Here is a 19,177-nt window from a genome sequence, read left to right on the forward strand (position 1 = left end):
GAACAGTGGGCGTAAGGGAAATCTCTATCTTCCACTTAGTTTTGCTGTGAACCTAAAACTGCTCTCAAAAGTAAAGTCTGTTATATTTTTTAAAAATGTAATGCAAAGGGAGATCTTTCTCATATCCATAGGCATCAAATGATGACACGTAAAGAGGAGCTTACATATTATGTAAAATTATATATTACAGAATTTTACAAGCTAGAGAAAATCAGTCTTGTCTATGAAATATGGTAGTTTCTTTTTTGGGATGTGAACCAATCTTTGGCTCTGGATTTCCATATAAACTTCACTGTCACAGTTCCTAATTTGCAGCTCCCCATTTTCCTGCCTTTATTAACTTTTGACTGCAGTCTGACTTTCTCACTAGCTTGTGATCCAACTTCAACTGTACTTATTTTCTCCTCTTTTCTTTGATATAGTTCTTGCTTTTTATTTTTTCACTGTGAATATGTTCCTCCATACTGAAGAGCTTATTTCAGGAGGCTTAAATGTGTCTTGTAGTCACTAGTTTTCCATTTGTGAAATACACAAAATTGTTTTAGGACAGCATTTGCTGAAATAGCTTGTAATCATGCATATGTAATGCATCTGTATCCAATGCTACAAATTTAGCCTTGATAATAAGAATTTAGTTTTAGTCTTGGAAATCATCACAAGTTGAGGGAAGGGAGGTCAGATTTGCCTTCCTAATTAAGTTTTATACAAGCTGTTCTGAAAATTAGCTTATATTTTCAGAGTATCCATTAATTTACGGTGGCTGAAGCAGCCCAGTAGAAAGCTGAAAGTTAGGATAACTGCCAGGTACTAAAACTTTTTCATATAGATACTCACACATGAAAAACTGACTTTACTGAATTTTTCAGTTATTTGCTGCATTTTCAATATGACCCCTGGCTTTCTTGGGCAGTTAAAATATCAGTATCCTACCAAGTGTTTTAAGGGTTTTAACTTTTATATAAGTTAAACATGTTACTTTAGATTTCTTTCTGTATTGATTTTCTTCTTCAAACAGTTACTGGAAAGTAAGAAGGGCTTAGTTAGTTAATGACACTTGCTAGTAAAGCCAGTTTTCAGGTCAGCAAATGAGATGTAGCCAGGGACTTGCCAATCAAAGGAAAATCAAGAACAAAGGATTCTTTTCTTTTTCCTCTCAGTGTTTAGAGCTGTTTTCAATTCTGGTCCTACCAAAGCATTGATTAAAGAATGTATAAAAATTTAAGATCACATTATCACTTAAGAGTTTTGAAGGTTAGGGACCCTCAATCCACTTCCATGTGTATCTTCCTCCAGTTTTAATTTTAAAACTTAAAGTGGTCCCAACGTTTATTAACCTATTTAATTCTTTGTTATTTGAAACACCATAGAGAAATAGAATATTTTTTTAATAAGTGTGCTTCTAACATATTTTTTATTACAGAAAAAAGAGCTGTTAACTTTTTGAAGAGTTGTTGTAAAGGTCAATACTCTGTACAAATGAAAAAGCATATTAGGTACTGAGGAATCAATTACATTTGGTATTAATACATGATATAAAATTCCACATTAGCAGATTGATTGAAGCATATTTTCGTAGAGTGTGTTAAGATTCAATTCAAGTGTATTAGGATTCGATTAACAACTTAATAGTCCATTTTTAAATTATTAGAAAGTGTTTTCAAGTTTAAATAAATCTGTTTTATACCTAAAACATAATTGGGTTACCTTTAATTGCTTATTGAATAATAATAAAGAAAAATAAGTATTTCTAAAGTAGACACATGGTTTCACACATTAGATATTTCTTTTCAGATAGAGTAGTTGATGCTGTTGAAGAATGTTCTACTTCTAGCAACATGTGGTTGAGGTTTAAGATACAGTGTTTTGCTATACAGTAAATTTTACCTCTTACAGATCTAAATGTTGAATAATTTGTCTTACTTAAAATTTTTTTATATAATGTATACTAAACTTAATTTTTGACATTTTTTTAATGGTTTTCCACTCAAGTATCAATTATTAAATGTTAATATATCTAGGTTCTTGGGCAGTTAGAGTATCAGTATCCTACTAATGTAATATTTAATTATTAAAAGTTCAAAATATATTTACATCCACTTTAAAATATTCAAATCTCTACTTTCTTTCATATCAGGTTTGAGTTTAGTGTGTAACTTTAGGTAACAATACCTTCAGGATAATTACTTTACTAGGATTAGCAGTATGGTCCATAGGAAATTCTAGTCTCAAATGGTAATAATTTTAATTACCAGAAGAGGGCTCTGTGTGTACATGTATTTGTAGTTATAAACAATGTTTTCTTGACTGATTCTTTCAGCCTAATGCAGTTTTCTTCTAACAAATTATTAATTAACTTCTGGACTCTTAACCAGAGATGAATGTGCACAAAAAATTTTTTAAATCAGTTATTTCTCTAATTCTTCATTTATATTATAGCAAAATACTAAGGATCATTAAGAGCAAGCATAACTTATGAGTCAAATATCTTAACCCCTGCTGTTTTTTAAAAGGAAAGATTATTTCAATTCCCAAAGATACTATCAGTATTACTTCTTTACTAAACAGTGAATCTGCATTCTTACTGATTTTCAAATTGGTATTTAGTTTTATATATATAATAACAAGAATATAGTTTTAAGAAATATTTGCATTTTCAGTTGATCAGAAAATGTTATTTTGATTTTCATTATGCTTTATTTCTAGGTGTATTTTTACACATTCTAGCAGATACACTTGGGAGTATCGGTGTAATTGTCTCTGCCATCATGATGCAGAATTTTGGTCTAATGATAGCAGATCCTATTTGTTCAATCCTGATAGCCATGCTCATAGTTTTAAGGTAAGTGTTGGTACGTTACTTTCAGGTATTAAAATGAGAGGTGATATATATACTACTTAAATTACAGATCTAAATTATTATTATGTTGGGGGTTTTTTGGTCTTTAACAAATTCCTACATAGATTATTTCTCTTTTCATCTTACTATTTTTTTCTGTGTTTACCTAAGGTTTGATATTTCTTTTTGGTATTTAGTAATTGATCTTCTGTAAATCAAATCAGTAGTAATTTTCTTAAATCCAACACTATATCTGTAGAGTAGAACATTGGAAATACAAAATGAATTAATGTTAGAATATTATTCCTTTGACATCTGTATTTTGCACTATCAAATGCAAAAGAATATTAAAATCTCTTCTAGAACTATTTTTAATTTATAAAGTTATATTATCATTGCAGAAGTCTTACAAAAGTGCTTACTGAAGTACATTTATGTCCTTCTCCCTATCTAGATTATAAATTCTTGAGGAAGGATCTGTCTTTTAGCTCTTTGGCTCTCTGTTGCCTGTCATAGTACCAATGTGTATGTAAAAGTGTGTGTGAGTGTGTATAAATTCTCAATAAATATTTTCTGAATTAGTGTATGGTTACTATCTTTTAAATTCGTGTCAATTTATTATTATTTTAATTTTTATCAGAATAATGGAATATTATGTGCCTTTATTTCACAATCTTGAATTATTTATATAGATATGTCTTGATTGAACTGTTTTTGTCTAATTTATCCATACGATTTTACTGTTAGTAAAGCTATCTTTGTAACGATAACAAAGACCTATTAGAGGGCAGACTGTGATGATATTTATAGCTTGTAGTTGAATAGAATAGACTTTAAAAATTACAATGAAATTATAATCTTATAAATTAGTCATAAACGTAGGTTTTTAAGTTTTTGCTTAAAAAATAGGATACAGTATACATTTTAAACATGCAGATTACTTTAAAATATTCTTTAAATTATTTGTACTAGGAAGCATCTCTGCTATGTAAAAATCTTTTATAAAACTTGGAATCTCTTTTCTTCATCTTTGGAAATCTTATATACTTCCTTGAAAGTTCAGCTTGGATTCACATATTCTATGAAACTTAATTCCTGATAGATTTGGTAACTTACATCTGTACCTCTTTATTTGCATGTTCATTTTATTTTGTGTTATAATTTGTGGTTGCTTCTAATACTTCTTAGAGTAGGATCTTAATCTTTATTTTCCTTTGTCTCCACTCTTATTATCCTAATTCTATCATTTGTTGCTTGGAAGAGACTGACCTTTCTGTCTCCCTCTAATTTCTTTTCCACATTGTGGCCAAAGTGATCTTTCTTTAATGAAGATTATGGTACATGGAAAAATAATCTTGCTTTAAATCCTGCCATGGCTTTCTTGCCCTCAGGCTGAAGTCTGAACTCCTTAGTAGGCCTTCACATTGGTACCCATTTATCTCTTCAGTCTTTCTCTCACCCTGTCTCAATTTCTATTCTGCTCTCCAGCCACAGTAAATAACTCTCAGTTCCCTGAAAACATGTTATGAGCTTTCTGGATTCAGAGCTTTGCTCGTGTTTCCTCTCTCCAAAATAAAATACTCTTACACTGAGTGCCCTTCTCCTTTCCCCTTCATCCCCACAAGTGCATAGATCACAATTCTCATCCTTGAGATTAGATTTCAGTTTAAATGGCACTTCCTTGAGGAAGCGTTTCCTGATCGTCTACCTCCCAGGAGGGGTTAAGTATACCTATAACACCGCCTGCTGCTCCTCTTGTGGCATTTACTAACTATATTGAAATAGCCTGTCTTATTGCCTTCCTTAAGCTCCATGAGGGCAAACTGTTTTTTCATTGTTGTAAAGTCAGCACCTAACTCTGCCAGGCAAAAGTTGGTGCATTTTCGATTTGAATCAAAATAAATTTGTGTTTTTTCAGTCTCAGAGAATTATTTTCTCTAATCCTAAATCGGGAATTCTTACTTAGTTCTAGTCCCATTCAGTTGTTCCACAAATATGAATAAATAAATAAACACACACAGAGGACAAGAGAACTTTTTTTTTTTTTGCTGAAATATAACACATTAAAAAGCTACACAAATTATTTTCAGCAAATATTTATTAAGTAGACCCTCTCACCAGGGTGGTGAAAGGACAAGATAACTTACTGTTTTGATCTTACATTATAGTAAAAGAGAGAGATACAAACAAATTAATCAATAAACCACTCAAGTATCTAGCAGTCAATTGTGCAGAGAGTTAAGATGGGATGTTAGTAACTGAGGTACCATTTTAGATCGAGTCATAAGGGAAGACTTTTGAAGAGGGAGGATTTAAATTGAGATCAGAGTGTCGAAGAGAACATTCTAGTCTAAGGAACAGCTAGTATAAAAGCCCTGTAGTGAAAAGAACGTTAGCACTGAAAGTAGGTCATTATGGCAGAAGTATAGGGAGTAAGGGGAGAGTGGTTTGAAATAAAGCTGGAGGGATAGGCCTGGGAAAATTAGCCAGGGTTAGGAGTTTGGATTTTATTTTAGGTGGAGGAGGAAACCATAGGGGGTGACATTATTTGATTTGTATCGTTAAAAATAATTTTGGCTGCTTTGTAGGTAATAAGATTAAAAGGGGGTAAGAGGGCACACAGGCAGACCAACTAGAAAGCTATTAGAGTGGACCAAATAAGAGGCCAGGGTTCCTTGGTCTAAGGTACTAATAATCTAGGAGGTAGAAAGACATAGCTAAAGTTAGAAAATGCTTTGGGCCTAGAATTAATAAGATTTGCTCCTAGATATGAATGTTTAGGTGAAGGGTTGAGTGAAAGGGGGAAAATTAAGGATAATTCCTAGAGTTTTTACATGAGCAACTGAGTGAATGAAGGTTCCTCTACTGAAAGAGGGAAGACTAGGGGAAGAGTTGTTTTATCTGATTCAAAGGGCATTGCTGATCAGAAGTTCTGTTTTCGTTGTTGCTAGGTTTGAGGTCTCTCATTAGACATTTATATGGTGATCTCGAGTAGGTGGTGCAAGTACAAGTACAGAATTCTTGGGAGCACTCAGCTGAATATAAAGGATTGGAAATAGTTCACATACAGATTTAAAGTCATGGAGTAGCATTTATCTGCCATGAATACCACAATTCCTACCCCTTCCATTCTCCTGGAAAGCAACCCTCTTTTCTGCTGAACCCAGTTTAGCTAAAGGGGATAATGCTTCAGGCAGCCACAACCAACTACAGTTGACTTTCAAGATAAACCTATAAAACTTAGGTGTCATCCTTGTCTAAGTCCTACTGACCTGTTTTTAAAACTTTTTCTCAGTAGTTTACATAAATATATATTCTCAAATTCATATAATTTGATTCTTTTTCATTTTTGTTAAGCTTTAACATTTTTACTTGTTCTTTTCCTTTGTTCTCATATCAAAAGTAACACATGTTGATTGTAAAAAACTCAAACGTTATTGAAATGTGCAACTTGTCTATTGAAATGTCCTTTCAATCCCACCACTTGGAGATAAAGCAGAAAACTTTAACGAATCTTTAAAACATTTAACAAATGTTTTAGTGCCCACTCTGTGCTAGTCAGTAAACAATATAGCAAATACCCTACCCTCATGGAGCTTATATTCTAATAGGGGGTATAGTCAATAAAGCAGATGCACATGCAAATAGATAATGTAACGTCATATGGTGATAAATACTATGAAGTAGGGGAAGGGGCTGTATTTTAGAAGGACTTGGAAAGTCCTCTGCATGAGGTGACATTTGAGCAGAGACCTTAATATTGAAGGAGAGGGGCTTGGGACTGGTCAAAGGAAGAGCATTCCTGATAGAGGGAACTTCAAGTAAACACACTGAGGTGGGAGCATGCCTGACGTGTGAGGAATGGCGAGAGGGGAGTGCAGTGAGTAGGGCAGAGAGTGGCAGGTATGTGTATCTAGAGTTTGGGGAAGGGGTTGAGGTGAAAGATAGAAATTTGGGTGTCATCAGCTTATGCATGGTATTTAAAGCCATGAGATTGGATGAGTTTGCCCAGAGAATGAGCACTGATAGAGAGAAGTGGCCTGAGGACTGAACCCTAGGGGAGGTGGGGAACAGAGGCAACTCCAGCAGAGGAGAGGGAAGTGGAGTGGCCAGTGAGGAGCGAGGAGAGACATGGGCGTGCCTTGTTTTAGGAGCCATGTAAAGCAAGTGTTTTAAACAAGAAGGAATAATTAAGCCTATTAAATGCTTTTGGGCTGATAATTGGTAACTTAGATAACATGCCCAGAGGAGTGATGAGAATTAAAGCCTGATCAGAGTAGCTTCAAGAGAGAATGGGAGGGGAGGAAATGGAAGTAACTGTAGTCAACTCCTTTTCAAGGCCCTTTGCTGTAAAGGGGAGCAGTGACTGCTGGCGACACTGAGGGCTCACTTTGAGGTTTGTGGTCATGAATTTAAAGTGAAAGCAACCAGCACAGTTGTGTTTTTTTTTTTTCTTTTTCTTTTTTTCTAGTCTTGTTCAGCTACTTGGTAAAAGGTATGGAATAGGCAGAGAGCTGGATTTAAAAGGTTTGAGGTTTTGTTGGGGGAGTACTGGCAGAGTGAGAAAGGAGCAAGGCAGGGATTATAGACATGGGAAACTAAGATTTAAAGGTAATAATAGATTCTGAAAATGAAAATGATGGGAGTGGATTGGATTGGAATTCTGGGAAAAGTGTTAAAGATGGATTGGGGGAAGAAATCCAGAAGTAGGAAGGTTTATTGAGAGGCTTGAAATTGAGATCTTAAGGTCTAAGGTCTGATCATAGGGGTGGATCCAGGAAAAGATCATCATATAGAGGCCAAATGTTGGATGGATTGTCCACGTGGATATTTCAATTAAGAGTAATGAAAAACGTAGAGATGGAAAGAGAATAAGCCTGTTGCTGAACTATTCAGTGACTGAAGAGGAGCTATCAAGAATTGTATCACTAGTAATTAGGATGGGTAGAAGGTGGCATAATCTGAAGGCATGGGCCTTAAAGGAACTGTGTTGGGGAGAAGTAGGAGGAACAGTAGTAGTGATAAGTGAGGAGGACATTTACCTCCCGATAAGTCCCAGTAGTACAGGGAGCGTGGGAGAGAAAGTGCTGTAAGGAAAAGTGTCCTCAGGTGATAGCCAGTTTTCAGGTAGAGCATGAACATTCTGTGGCTATTTAGAGGAGAGGCTGAAGATTTAATGAAAATTACATATTTAAAAGTAGTTTTTTAAAATTATGGAAATAGTTATGTTGATAAAGAAACTTGGTAAAATATGAAAAAGAATAAGGAAAAAAATTACCCATAGTTCCACCAGCCAAGAGAGCTATGTTAATATTTTTATGGGTTTGGCTTTTTCTTTTATTCTGAGTCTCTTTTTATTTATTTATATATATATATATATATATAAATATAATATATAGTATTTTTATCTGTATCATGTATACAAGATTATATTCTGAGTAAGAAAATTTTTTTAGCTTTTTCTGATAATAAATATGTAGTCATTATAGAAAACTTGGGAAATGATGAAAATATAAAGAAGTCAAGAAAGATCAGTCAGGATCACAACACGCAGGGGTCACATTATCACTTTAACAGTATTTTTTTAGTCATTTTTAGGCCTTCTCTTTTTTTCCATTTTTGAGTTTCTACTACATGTGCTGATTTATTAAGTTTGGTCAGTAGTAGAGCATTCGCAGGTTCTAGATGAAAGATAATAGTACAGTTATTGTTTTAAGTCAGTAAAGTTTTGGGATGGTTTATTAGGTAGCAAGGTCTTAATTCAATGACAATAAATGACAAGATACAGGGCAATGCATAAGTACGAGTCATTATTGTAAACAGTCCATATCTGAAGTATATATTTCTCTTTACATGTAGGATGGGGGGAAAAAAAAAATATATATATATATATATATATCCCTGAATGTTAATTGGATCTCTCTGGGTGATGTAATTTTAAAATTATGCTTCTTTCCTAATTTTTCTAAAGTAAATCAATAATTGTGACTTTGCCTTTTAAAAGCATATATATATATGTATATATATATATATATATATTTTTTTAATGGCAGGCAGTAAAAACCCAGGTAGCTCCAAAGTACAAAATTAAGACATTCCAATTCAGTCTGTTTTTCTGTTAAGAAAGCAAACTTATTTTACTTAAATATTTACATGATAATGAAGTATTTGCAAGCAGATAACTTTGAGACACTTCTCAAATTGATTAAGAGTTTGCCTAATTAGTCAAAGCTAATTTTAGGAAGTAGATTAAAACTTTTAAGCACTCAACAAAATGGAGTATAGAGAAGTAATTTTCCTTACCGTTAATTTTTTCATATATTCTCAATTCACTAAAAACAAGAGAAATAATGGTACTCTTTATATATTCTCTAGATCTAAATGTTCCTCAATTGAGAACGTGCCATGGAAATAGACGTCTGTCCCTTCTAGGCTGCCCAGTGTTGCAGTATCACTTTCAAGTGAAAGTGATTTCCTAGAAAAAGACATTTTTTTCTCTAAACATTTCCTAACATGCAAAGAGTAATTTAAACTTCTGTGTGAAACTCGGTTGTACTGTGATGGATTTTTTTTTTCCTAATGAAAAGCAGGAGATTGAGTATAATAGCAAGAGTATAATCTTTTATCATCTGAAAATATAGGAGATTTCAGTGTGATTTCACTTTTTTTTCCCCCCTTAGTAAGTTGAATTGGAATGGAAAGTAGATTCATAACTTAGAGAACAGAAATCTGAACAATTAGTTGTAGCTTTGAATTGCACTGTGATTTAAAAGCTACATAAATCTGTAGCTTGATTTTTGATTCACTTAAATAAAAAGGGTACCTGTGCATGATGGGAAAAAATATATAAACAGGATGCAGAAAAAAGCTTCGTTACTGGTGTGGTATTTCTGAAGCCTTTTTTTTTTTTTTAATCAGTTTTCTGCAACTCACAAGTTACTATCTTGTGGTGCTCTGTGACTTTCACTAATCATTTGTAAATACAAAGAAAAGTTTTCTTAAAAAAAATTATCTTTTTGTTAGGGGCAAAAGTATTTCAAATAATATATTTATTTATTATCATATAGAAGAAAAAAATAGCCCAATTTTTAGAAGCAAACCAAGGTACAGGCTTTAGAAATAACACGTAGTGGTCATTAGCTGCAGTATGAAATGGAAAGAATATACAGTAATGAAACAAAATTTATAAAGTTGAAATTCTAAATGATTATCTAGATGGTTATCATTGTTCAAGAATACAGGATTTGGATCAGATACTGATTTTGATAAACCTTGTTGATTTTGTGGTTAAATAGATAATTATTTATAGCCTATATTAAGTCAAAAAAACATTTTTTTAAACAAGTAAGATGCTACCATATCTTCAAATAGTTATATATATGAGAAATTACGGATTTTTTTTTTCGAGAATGGTTTTGGGTGTTGCCTAACAATTTCCTTTGCGGTTTGTCTTTCAAGTGGTTATAATTTGTGCACTATACTTTTGGAGACTAAGATAAAGATAAACAGTTTCCCAAGATTTTAACTTGGTGTTTGTACCCATATTGTAAAATCAAACGTATGGGAATATTATTGTATGGTAATTGTATTTTTTAATCATATGTAAAACCATCATAGTTAGTAAGAGCATTTATAAATACTGAATAGTGTAACAGCTGTTCTCAACCAGCATTCTGGGAGAGAATACCCTAATGCTGTAAAGTATCCATTTGTATGCAATTATTAACTTCACCTCTGCATCTAGAAAAGTACTGGTTATGTACTATTCTTGTGGGCATTGAGAAATAGTCACTGAAATCATTTTGTGTTCAATGGTTCGGAAGAGGGATCCCAATTAAGAAAGGCTGGCAGACAGTCTTAGAAATATTAGAAGTAACAGAGCAAGTGTGGTAATGTATTAGTGATCATAAGCCAATAACATTAGATAAGAGAAAGTATTTGAGACTTAAAAATTGGAAAGAAGAGATTATTCTTTTATGTAAAATATATGACTATATTTCTTTAAACCCTCTAAGAATCAATGGAAAAACTATGACAAACAGGTAATTTAGTAAAGTTACAGATGCAAAACTAATGTATAAAATTAGTACCCTTTATATATAAGCAAAATCCAGTTGAATGTTATAATTAAAGAGAAGACACCTTTTCAGTAGCAATAACAAAGACAATCTAGAGATAAAATGAGTAAAACTTGTAGGAGAAAAAATTTAAACACTTCTGAAAAACAAAAGTAGACTTGAACAGAGCCTTTTTTTTGTCAATTATGGTGTTTTTAAAGAATCAACATTATAAACATGTTAACTCTTATTTATAAATTTTAAACTATTCTAATAAAAATACCAACAGGTTTTTTTTTCTAGAGAGGAGGTAATAAAAGTTAAATTTAAAGTTTATAAGGAAAAACGAGGAAGCAGGAGGAATAGCCAAGAAAACCTTGGAAAAGAAGATGTAAAGTGTAAAGCCTTCACAGTTTTGGTTTTTTTTTAATATTTATTTATTTGGCTGCACTGGGTCTTAGTTGTGGCATGTGGATCTTTGTTGCCACGTGCGGGATCTTCCTTTTGGCATGCAGGATCTTTAGTTGCAACGTGCGGGATCTAGTTCCCTGACCAGGGATTGAACCCAGGCCCCCTGCATTGGGAGCATGGAGGCTTAACTGCTGGACCACCAGGGAAGTCCCAAGCCTTTACAATTAAAATAGTGAGATGCCTAAAAAAGCAAACAGACTAATGGAGCAGATTAGAAATTCCAGAAATAGATTTATATGCAAACAGAAATTTTATAGGGATAAAGGCAGCATTTTGAGTCAGTGGGGAAAAGATGAGCTTTCTACTTAGTGGATAACCAACCATGTGGAGAATGATAAATTTGGAACTGTACCTCATACTATATACCTGGATAAATTCTAAATGGATTGGAGCTCTAAAAGTAAAACTCGAACCCATGCTAATACTAGAAAAAAAGCATGTCTGAATTATTTTTACAACATGGGAATATTAGGGAAACAGCTATGGCTCAAAACCTAGAATCAGTGAGAGAAAAGATTGATGAATTAAGTTACATTTAAAAAAAAAAGAACTTTGGCATAGAAAAAAGAGCACCATAAGGGAAGTCAAAAAGCATAATCAATTGGGATACATATTTGCCACTTAGATCATAAAGGGCTAACCTCCCTAATATAGAGAGTGCTCTTAAAAATAAAAATTAAATTTAAAAAATTAAAAGCCTGATAGAAAAATGGGCAAAAGTATAAGGTCATTTAGTTCAAAGGAAAAGAAATACAGATGACTTTTAAACATGTAAAAGTAGTTAAGCCTCACTCATAAAAAAAGAAATGCAAATTAAAACTATATTGTAACACCACTTCTCACCAATCAGGTGGATAAATATCCAAAAATTTGCATAACCTTTTGGCAAGGCTGTAGGTAAAATAAGTACTCTCATACATTGTGGATAGAAATGAGAGTGGTACTATCTTTGTGGAGAGAACTTTGACAAACATCTAGCATAATTAAATGTATGTTTACCTTTGATTAAGCAGTTCCACTTCTAGGAATATATCCTAAATATAAATTGGCAAAAATACATAAAGATATATTTTAAGGCCATTCTTTGTGGTTTTATGTGTTTGTGCCAAAGATTGGAAAGAACACATATGTACATCAGTAAGGGACTTCTATGTATCCCTAAAAAAAAGAATAAAGGGAGACAGGAAGTGAAATCAGCAAGATGGCAGAATAGGAAGCCCTAGACTCTCTTTCCTCCATGGAGACAGATTTAACACAACAAAGTGACAAAATGCCTCTGTGAGAAATCCAGAAACTAGTTAAAAGGTTCCTGCACACCAGGCTAATGGAAAGCCAACCACATGGAAGCTTGACAGGAAATTCATGACACTCCCCACTTTCTCTCCTCATAACCACTCCCACCACCCAAGCCTGCACATGGTGGACTGTTCGGGAGGAAACCCCCAATTCCCATCTTCCTGCGGGGGGAAAGGAGTTTAACATTAACTGACTTTTAGGGGGGTGCTGCCTAAGAGATTTGTCTTGCTTGTATCCAAGTACTGACAAAAATGGGTGCCTGGTTGGGCATCCCTGGGAACAGACGTCAGTTGTGCATTACAGTCTGCAGTACCACAGACAGACACTAGGCGGAACCCCAGGACTGTGATTTACTACAGCTCCAGGAGGCAGCAGTATTGCAGATAGACACCAGGAGGAGCTCTTGAATAGGAGCCAGCATCCTTTTTCAAATAGGAGATTACATGCACAAGCTCAGAGAGGGCATGTACCAGAAAAGACTTGAGAGGTCTCCTGAATCTCCAGCCAGGCTATATAGAGTAAGTCCTCCCTGCATGAAACCAGACCACAAAATCTGGAGAGTTGACTGATTCTTCAGGTGCTGAAATCCCAACAATGAAAAATAAGACATACAAAGAAACAGCCAACCATGGAAACAATTAGATATCCAGAAACCAAACCTGAAAAAAGGTGACATATGAATTGCCAGGTAAAGAATTCAAAATTACCATCATAAAGATGCCCAATTAATTAAAAGAAAGCACAGGTAGACACTAAACAAAATCAGGAAAATGGTGCATGAACAAAATGGGAATATCATCAAAGAGATAGAAACTGTGGAGAAGAGCCAAACAAAAGAACAACAATAACTGAATTGAAAATTTCACTGGAGGGACTCAACAGCAGATTTGACCAGGCAGAAGAAAGACTCAGTGAGACTGAAGGCAGGACTTAACAAAAATTATTGAGGCAGAGGAGCAAAAAAAAAGAAGAAAAAAAATGAGGAGAGCCTGAGGGATTTATGGACAAGCAGAACAACAAATGCATTATGGGAGTCTCAGAAAGTAAAGAAAGGGAGAAAGGTGCAGAATACCTAGCTAAAGAAACAGTGGCTGAAACTTTCCCAGATCTGAGAAGAAAAACAGATATTACAAATTCAAGAAATGTAAAGAACTTCAACTTGGGTAAATATAATATAAAGAAACCTACACTGAGACACATCATAATCAAGCTGTCAAAAATTACATATAATGTGAGAATCTTGAAAGCAGCAAAAGAAGAGCAACTTGTCACATGCAGTGATAACCACAAGGGAAATATTAATAGAATATACACAAAGGGAAAATGAGAAGGGAACCAGAACATGTCACTACAAGAAAATCAATGAAACACAAAGGAAGAAGTAAAAGAGGGAAAAAAGGTGAAAGATGAAAAAGCTACAAGATAGACAGAAAACTGAACAAAATGGTAGTAGTAAGTCCTTCCATGCCAGTAATTATATGTAAAGGGATTAAACATTACCATTTCAAAAACATTGGCTGAATGGATTAAAAAAAAAAAAGATTCATCTTTATTCTGCCTACAAGAGATTCACTTTAGATGTAAGGACTCACATAGACTAAAAGTGAAAGGGTAGCAAAAGATGCTTCATACAAACAGGAACCTGAAGAGAGCAGTGGTAGCCATACTTAGCCAAAATAGACAACAAAAACTGTCACAAGAGACAAAGAAGAAACATTGTAAGGATAAAAGGGTCAGTTCACCAGGAAGATATAACAATTGTAAATACATATGCCGCTAACATGAGAGCACTCAAATATATAAAGCAAACATTGACAAAAAGGGAGAAACAGACAGCAACATAGTAATAGTAGGAGACTTCAGTACCTTAGAGGAACTAGGAAATCAAGCAGTCATTCATTAGAGACTCAATAGGGAAAGAGAAGACTTGAACACTATAGACCAGTTGGGCCTAACAGGTTGTTGTTGAGCCCGGCCCAACTACAGCAGAATACACAAGTGCACATGGAACATTCTCCCAGAAAGATGATATGTCATGTCACAAAAGAGGTCCTAACAAAGTTTAGAACATTGAAATTATATAAAATATTTTCTCTGACCACAGTGGAATGAAACTAGAAATCAATAGCAGAAGGAAAACTTGAAAATCCAAAAATATGTGGAAATTAAACAACAGGCTCTTTAACAACCAATGGATCACGGAAGAAATCACAAGAGAATTTAGAAAATATATGGAGACAAATGAAAACAAACAAAAACACAACATACCAAAACATATGGGATTCAGCAAAAGCAGTACAAAGAGGGAAGTTCATAGCTATAAACACATACATTTTTTTTTTTAATTAATTTATTTATTTATTTATTTTTGGCTGTGTTGGGTCTTCGTTTCTGTGCGAGGGCTTTCTCTAGTTGCGGCGAGCAGGGGCCACTCTTCATCGCGGTGCGTGGGCCTCTCACTATCGTGGCCTCTCTTGTTGTGGAGCAAAGGCTCCAGACGTGCAGGCTCAGTAGTTGTGGCACACAGGCTTAGTTGCTCTGCGGCATGTGGGATCTTCCCAGACCAGGGCTCGAACCTGTGTCCCCTGCATTAGCAGGCAGATTCTCAACCACTGCGCCGCCAGGGAAGCCCCACATTTTTAAAAAACGAAAGAAAGATCTCAGGTCAACAACCTAACCTTACAACTCAAGGAGCTAGAAAAAGAAGAACAAACTAAACTCGAAGTCAGCAGAAGGGAGGAAATACTAAAGGTTAGAGCAGAGATAAATGAAATGAGAATAGAAAAACAATAGAAAAAAGTCAACAAAACCTAGAGTTGGTTTTTTGAAAAGATAACAAAATTGATAAAACTTTGCTAGACCAACTAAGAAAAAGAAAGAGAAGACTCAAATATCTAAAATAGGAAATGAAATAGATATTACAACTGATACCACAGAAATAAAAAGAATTATAGGGGACTACTATGAACAGTTGTATGCCAACAAATTGGATAACCTAGAAGAAATTGATAAATTTCTAGAAACATACAACCTACCATGGCTGAATCATGAAGAAATTTTAAAGATCTGAACAAACCTATTACTAGTGAGGAGATTGAAGCAGTAATCGAAAACCTCTCAACAAAGAAAAGCCCAGGATCAGATGGTTTCACTGGTGAATCTTACCAAAAATTTATAGAAGTATTAGTACCAGTTCTTTTCAGACTTTTCCAAAGAATTGAAGAGGAGAGGAGAATCCCAAACTCATGAGGCCAGCATTAACTGGATATCAAAACCAGACAAATACACAGCAGGAAAACTATAGACCAGTATCCCTGATGAGTGTTGATTTAAGAATCCTAAGCCAAACAGTAGCAAACCAAGTTCAGTAGCACATTAAAAGCATCATACACCATGACTAGGGGAGATTTATACTTGGAACGTAAGGATGGTTCAACATAATGAAAATCAATCAGTATTATACACCATATGAACAAAATGAAGGAAGAAAAGATGTGGTCATCTCAAACAATGCAGAAAAGTGACAAAATTCAACACCCTTTCATGATTAAAAACACTTAACAAACCAAGACTAGAAGGAAACTACTTCAACATAAAAAAAGCCATATGTGAAAAACCCACACCTGGGGAGGAATGAAAACTTTTCCTCTAAGATCAAGAATGAGGCAAGGATGCCCAATTTTCCCACTACTATTCGCCATAGTACTGAAAGTTCTAGCTAGAGCAATCAGGCAAGAAAAAGAAAAGGCATACAAATTGGAAAAGAAATATTAAAATTATCCCTGTTCACACATGGCATGATCTTATATGTAGAAAATCCTAAATATTACACATACACACAAAAACTGTTAGAACTAATAAAAGAATTCAGCAAAGTTGCAGAATACAAAATCAGCACTCAAAACCCAGTTGCATTCTTATATAATAACAATGACCAATCAGAAAAGGAAATTTTAAAAACAATCCCATTTACCATAGCACCAAAAAGGATAAAATACTTAAGAATAAATTTCACCAAGGAGGTGAAACATGTGTACATTGAAAACTATAAAGCATTGCTAAAAGAAATCAAAGATATAAATAAATGGAAAGACATCTCATGCATGGATCAGAAGACTTCAATATCGTTAAAATGTGTATGCTGCCCAAAGTCATCTACAGATTCAGTGCAATCCCTATCAAAATCCTAATGACATTTTTTTTTTCAGAAATAAATTTTTTAAAAATCCTAAAACTTGTATGGAATGTGAAGAGACTATGATAGCCAAAACAATCTTAAGAAAGAAGAACAAAGTTGGAGGCCTTACACTCTCTGATTTCAAAACATAACAACAAAGAAACAGTGATTTATATGGTGTGGTCCTGGCATAAAGACAGATATATAGACCAGTAAACAGAGTAAAGAGCCCAGAAGTAAACATTTGCATATATATAGCCAAATGATTTTTGACAGGGATGCCTGGACTACACAATGGGGATAAAGCAGTCTCCTCAACAAATGGTTTTGAGAAAATGGATATCCACATGCAAAATAATGAAGTTGGGCCCTTACTTTACACCACATAAAAAAATTAACTCCAAATGGATTAAAGACCTTAAACATATGATCTAAAACTATTAAACTCCTAGACAAAAACTTTTCTCCTAGGAGAAAAGTTTCAGAATATTGGTTTTGGGAATGATTTCTTGGATACTAACCAAAGAAGACAGGCAAAAAAAATAAAAAATAGACAAATTGGACTTTACCAAGCTTAAGAACTTCTGCTCATCAAAAGGAGCAATCAGCAGAGTGAAAAGGCACCCTATGGAATTGGAGCAAATAATTGCAAGTCATATGTATCTTGTAAGATGTTAATATTCAGAATATATAAGGAAGGTCTACAACTCAACAACAACAACAAAACAAACCAATATAAAAATAAGCAAAGGATTTTAATAAACATTTCTCCAAAGAAGATTTACACCTGGCCAATAGGCACGTAAAAAGATGCTCAGCATTACTAATCACTAGGGAAATGCAAATCAAAATGACAAGACATCACCTCACACCCATCAGGATGTCTGCTATCAAAAGAATAGGTAACAAGTGCTGGCAAGGATGTGGAGAATTTGGAGCCTTTGTGCACTGTTAATAGGAATGTAAAATGATGCCACCATTATGGAAAGTTAAAAATAGAGTACCATATGATCTAGCAATTCCACTTCTGGGTACATGTCCAGAAGAACTCAGAGCAGGATTGCAAAAATATTTTCATATATCCATGTTCATTGCAGCATTATTCACAGTAGCCAAGAGGTAGAAGTAACCCAGATATCTGTCAACAAATGAATGGATAAAGAAAATGTATATGCATACAATGGAATATTATGTAGCCTTTAAAAAGAAGGAAGTTCTGTCACACACTACATCATGGATGAAACTCAAAGACATTATGCTAAGCTAAATAATCCAATCCCAAAGATCAAATATTGTATGAGTCTACTCACATGAAATATATAAAGTAGTCAAAATTGTGGAAACAAAGTAGAAAGGTGGTTGCCAAGGGCTGGGGGCAGGAGGGACGGGAATTATAGTGTTTAATGGGTAAAGAGTTTCAGTGTTGCACTGTGAAAAAGGTCTAGAGATCTTTTGCACAACAATGTTACTTAACACTACTGAACTATACATTTTAAAATGGTTAAGATGATAAATTTAGTGTTACATGTTTTTTTTACCGTAATAATAATAATAAAAAAAGAAAAAGGAATATCTCTATATGGTAATGTGACGTTATTTTCAATATGTATTGTTAAGAAAACAAAATAGCGCTTGATATGTAGCAAATGATATATAGGAGTATAGCATAAGATAGGCAAAAAGTAGTACTATTACCTTTTCCATAAGGAGAAGAGATACACATATAATCTGCATGTTTTCTTATAATTTTGAAAAGAAACAGAAAGAATAAACCAAAAACAAATATAATAAATATAGTTACCTCTAGGCAGAGGGAAGGGATTAGAAGTGAGACTTTGAATGTATATCTTAAATATACTTTTGACTTCGGAATCATAGACATTTTTAGCCTTTAAAAAAATAAAAGTAAAATTTAAAAGGTTGAAAGCATATTTTTTTTCTACTCTTAATTTACTCCTGCCAAAAGAAAAACTATTAGTCCCTTTGATTATTCATTGTTCATTGTTAATTTGTGTGTAATTAATTTGAAATTCTCCACCACTAGGTATAGTCTGCACTTGTTACTCTGTTCTCTTGCTTAATTTATCCTTTGAAAACATGATTTCTACTCCTACCTCAGTAACTAAATATTTTAATGTAGTCAGCATCCAATGTAGCACTGTAGCAATTAGAAACCTACTTTGAGATATTTAATAAAAATTATACTCTCACAGTGATATGTATATTTTTTTAATTTTATTTTTATTTATTTATTTATTTATTTATTTTTGGTTGTGTTGGGTCTTCATTTCTGTGCGAGGGCTTTCTCTAGTTGTGGCAAGCGAGGGCCACTCTTCATCG

General features: G+C 33.9%; 1 protein-coding gene across 1 annotated transcript in view; it reads left to right on the forward strand.

Moving 5' to 3' along the window:
• SLC30A7 (solute carrier family 30 member 7) overlaps positions 1 to 19,177 on the forward strand; it is an 80,663-nt gene that overhangs the window by 31,130 nt on the left and 30,356 nt on the right. Inside the window, exon 8 of the mRNA XM_036859491.1 lies at positions 2,704 to 2,839. Coding sequence (XP_036715386.1) covers positions 2,704 to 2,839 — 136 coding nt within the window. The remainder of the gene's footprint in view (positions 1 to 2,703; positions 2,840 to 19,177) is intronic.

The sequence above is a fragment of the Balaenoptera musculus genome, chromosome 1 (assembly GCF_009873245.2).
Source record: "Balaenoptera musculus isolate JJ_BM4_2016_0621 chromosome 1, mBalMus1.pri.v3, whole genome shotgun sequence".
Lineage (NCBI taxonomy): Eukaryota > Metazoa > Chordata > Mammalia > Artiodactyla > Balaenopteridae > Balaenoptera > Balaenoptera musculus.